We start from the raw sequence: 3,908 nt of genomic DNA on the forward strand, positions 1-3,908 counted from the left end.
GACTTTTTCTTTAATATGAACAGCATAATAGCTGTAGTCTCTCATTTTCTTCATAGCCGCAGTGATATCTAACTTGGGCCTTACTGTTATCACCAATCCGGCCAGCCGGAATGCATAAAATTACCATGTGGTTGTCCTCCTACCAAGCCTAGGGCATACAGGTTCTTATCGTTGTCGCTGAGGTCGTGCTCATAGTCATCGTGCACTTCGTCGAGCATTTCTTGCGCCTCAGCCAGCTCAACCGGGAGGGCGCATATCCATCCTATCGTGTATGCTTCGCGGCGCAGTCGGCATGGCATTCGGAGCCGTTACGATGGCCGTCCAAGGGCGGAGGGGTTGTTTTAGGGACAAATCTAGCGCATTGTGTAAGGTCACAGACTTACAAAAAGCGCTGACAGCGCTAGCAACGACATTTGCTGCCGCTCAGCCTCATGGTGCGCAGTGGCTGCCCACCTGCTCGAAACATATGAGGAGTAAGCGGTGGAAGGCTGCAAGAAGTGGGTCACGGGCAGAAGTAGCCTGGGGGCACTTTGATTCTTCTAATATCTGAATCTACGTCGAGTCTTGAGCTGGGCTGGGCGGCAACCAATCTATGTTAGACCAGCCACACTCTCCAGTAAACTACTGTAAGCCGGAGGGCTCTACGATGGGTTGCCCAATCAACCTTAAGCTTAGTGACCATCAATACAATATAAATCATATATGTCCTCCGACCCTCGGTCCACAATACATGACTCCTCTCATAACTAGTGTTCCTGCAAGGTTACAACTACCAACATCACTTACAAACACTTCGTCCAGCATCCTCTTCTACATTTTTCTGATTTAGTCACTATATTTCATTTCTAAGTCTAAGCTCCGAGCTCTACACGTATTATAATTTCAAGCATACATAACCTCAAGAGGCTGGCTATAAGATACTAAACATCTTAACTAGTGTCTAGATGTACAGCAAATTTTCATCGTTCATTTTAGCCCATCTAAAAACTCAGCTGGGATCCTAGTGCTCTAACGCTTCAATAGTTGTATCTTTTGCCAAATTGGAGGTCGTTCGTTTAGCACTAATCGCTTCAACCGTTGGTAGAGGAAAATGCCTTCTTGTCCAGCAAACAACTAGCACCAGAACTCTCTCAAAACTTCTCTATGCCAAAGTATATGCTCTCGGATGTGTATTGGGGCTCAAATATCTTCTTCAGCTTTGAAAGATCTTTTGATCAGGATGGTCGCCTTCAATCTTATAGTGAATACTCGACGTTCCTGAAGCCGAACCGCTAACAATTTTTCTCCCAGGCACAGTTCTCTGCGTCTTAATAAAACGGGCTACTAAGGCACTAACTCAACCTACATACATCACGAAATAACCTTCTGTTGGTGCTAGAACCCCAGCTAACTGTTTTCCCTACATTAGGATATTATCTTTATTTCAGGATGTTTTTTAAAGCACCTTGTCATCAGTGTGTCCAACCGTTAGTACACCTAATAGTACAGTACTGCAGTACACCGATTTTGGTCACGTACGTACGTACAGGGCATCTACTCAGTATACTGTACTATACATAAGGCTGCTGTACTAACCGTTTACGGTAGTTATATAGGATTTTTGGTAGTTTTAGGCGGTTGAAGGCAGGTTGCTGAGGGCTAGGGGGCTTGTGTTTAGAGATTAATGCGGAGAAGGCTGTTAGTGCGTGTTTTGTTAGCAATCTTCTAATAAATTTAGCAACTATGCTATCTACCTTATTCTTTTGCCTATTATAATGTCCTAATTCCTATCCTAATTAATAACGCAGTTATCTTAGCGTGTTACCACCTCACAGGCCCTATCCTTGCGGGCCTTATCCTTACAAGCCTTATCCTCACATGCCTCATCCAGCTGTTCTGCCACCTAGATATATCATGCTGCCTCATCCCAACGCTTAGAGAAGGCCTGCATGACCTCACCTGGCCCATCTAGGCCGTCCTTGCGTGAAGCAACTCCTTTAAAGCATATGCAAGATACCCAGGCTAAGGAGCACCTAAATAATGCCCGCTATAACGTTAGAATCGCCTTTAAGATTAATATTGCCCTTAATTTCCTATTAATCCTAGCAACCTTATGTAAGTGCGAGTGGTGCTTCTTACAGGCTAAAAAGACTATTACAATAGGGAGGAATTAACTATTAGTGTTAATAATAGAGGAATTAGTTACATAACATTGCTGTTACTAGTAAGATTAATAACTGTAGATCTTACAAGGGGTATCATAACTTCCTAATTAGGTATAGTCTTTAGCTTTAGCGCAATTACTTCATAATACTTCAGTTACTGTATCCGAACCGTACACCAACGTCATCTCCTCCGTACAGTTAGTTAGTAACAGCCGACTCTTCCGTAACTGTACTATACAACCTCCAAAAGGCTCCGTAACTAACGGTTGGACACACTGCTTGTCATAAATGTAACCGATCATACTGTCTTCAAAACTTGCTTGTTGTATTTGCTGGTTGTAGAGGCATTGTCGCCATGCAAGATTCACCTATGTAGTCTGCACGAGACATTGTGTGTAGAATCGAGAAGGTGACTGATTAGCGCATTAGAGAAATCCCTCATGGTAATAGTAGAGTCTATAGGATCGCTCACGTCGGACTCGGGGTTTCGGGACTTCCTGATGTTGCATCAGGTGGTAAGACACGCTATTAATTCTCCTGAATCGCTCAGCGTATCTACAGAGACACTAGGAGTTCTTCAACAACAGGTTTTGGATCTTACTAGAAGGAAAAAGCCAGGGAGGGGGAGTTTACAGAAGCTTCATATAGGATATGAACGCATATCAATTCTCAGATCCCGACATTTTGCGGATGGCTACTGAAATCTCAATCAAACAAGGAACGATCTGGAAGCAATAAGAAACTCGTTGTAGCCTTCAAGAATTTATTTATCATCAACCACGAACCCAACCGGCAAACTAGTGCTGGAAACCTGATGAAGTTCAGCTTTCTTCGAGAAAGGAGCGTTAGTAGAATCTTGAGTTATCCATCCCATTCTACATTAATACAGCAAAAGTTCGGGGGACTCAGATGACTAATTTTGAAACTGCCTAGAGTTGCTGGTAATAGACGGTACTCTTTTAGGTTCGGGAGAGGAGCAATGGGTAAGCGAAGGTAGTGATTTGTTAAGGTACTTAAATGAATGATAGCCCTCGGGTTGGGCATTACAATGTGTGTTTCCATTGGAGGAGTGAGGTAGGGGCCGGACCTTTCACTTTCAAAACTACCAATGTTCTATGCCGTGGCAATCAAAGTTCACTGTCAAGTTCACTGCCAGTAGTTATAAGTAGAGTTAGTTTAAAGGAGTTTACCACGTCGGAAGCAAATGTTTAGAATACACTTTACGGCAAAATACGTCCCGATCGGTTAAATTCTGTGGAGATGGAGATATATTTCATTTGCAAAAGTTCTTAATTTTCAAAACAGACCCCCCCCCCCCCCCCCCAGCACGAGTTGCCACATTCCATCTTCATCACCTCATTCTTTGCACCCTGGCCTATTTTCCCTCACCAGCCCTCTTCACTCCTCCAGCGATCTTGTTCGCTCCATCTTCGACGCTCGTAGTTGCGTCCGCAACGCCTCGGGCAACAGGTCTGCCCGCGCTACCTGTAGCACCTTCAAGTGTCTCCCCGACACCTCGCCCAAGTGCACCAACTACCCCTCCGACTGTATTTGTGAGTCCTCCAACGGTGTTTCCAACGGTTGAAGTCACGAACTTGACGCCGGAGGTGACACCGGATTCTTGCTGACCGACGGGCATGGTTGCTTGTTTGTATAGGTTGTGAGGGTTTCTGGATTGGCGGAAGTGAGGTCTCGTAGTGCTCTAAGACAGAAGGTATGAGAGCTTGAAGTTGGATCTTGTTTGATAGTCAACGTGGGCTGAAA

General features: G+C 44.6%; 2 protein-coding genes across 2 annotated transcripts; both read right to left on the reverse strand.

The window, feature by feature from the left end:
• Positions 1-1,000: 1,000 nt before the first annotated feature.
• On the reverse strand, positions 1,001-1,947 carry BDR25DRAFT_359989 (uncharacterized protein; the record flags this gene model as incomplete). The annotated part of the gene is made up of 8 exons (XM_033696179.1): positions 1,001-1,094; positions 1,138-1,207; positions 1,249-1,283; positions 1,355-1,374; positions 1,445-1,490; positions 1,576-1,675; positions 1,813-1,882; positions 1,939-1,947. 8 exons carry the CDS (start codon positions 1,945-1,947, stop codon positions 1,001-1,003), a joined length of 444 nt encoding a protein of 147 aa, XP_033542677.1.
• A 1,521-nt stretch (positions 1,948-3,468) lies between these two features.
• Positions 3,469-3,908, reverse strand: BDR25DRAFT_306356 (uncharacterized protein). The gene has a single exon (XM_033690607.1). The coding sequence runs from the start codon at positions 3,781-3,783 to the stop codon at positions 3,520-3,522; it is 264 nt and encodes an 87-aa protein (XP_033542678.1). The 5' UTR covers positions 3,784-3,908; the 3' UTR covers positions 3,469-3,519.

The sequence above is a fragment of the Lindgomyces ingoldianus genome (genome assembly GCF_010093535.1).
Source record: "Lindgomyces ingoldianus strain ATCC 200398 unplaced genomic scaffold BDR25scaffold_36, whole genome shotgun sequence".
NCBI classification, from domain to species: domain Eukaryota; kingdom Fungi; phylum Ascomycota; class Dothideomycetes; order Pleosporales; family Lindgomycetaceae; genus Lindgomyces; species Lindgomyces ingoldianus.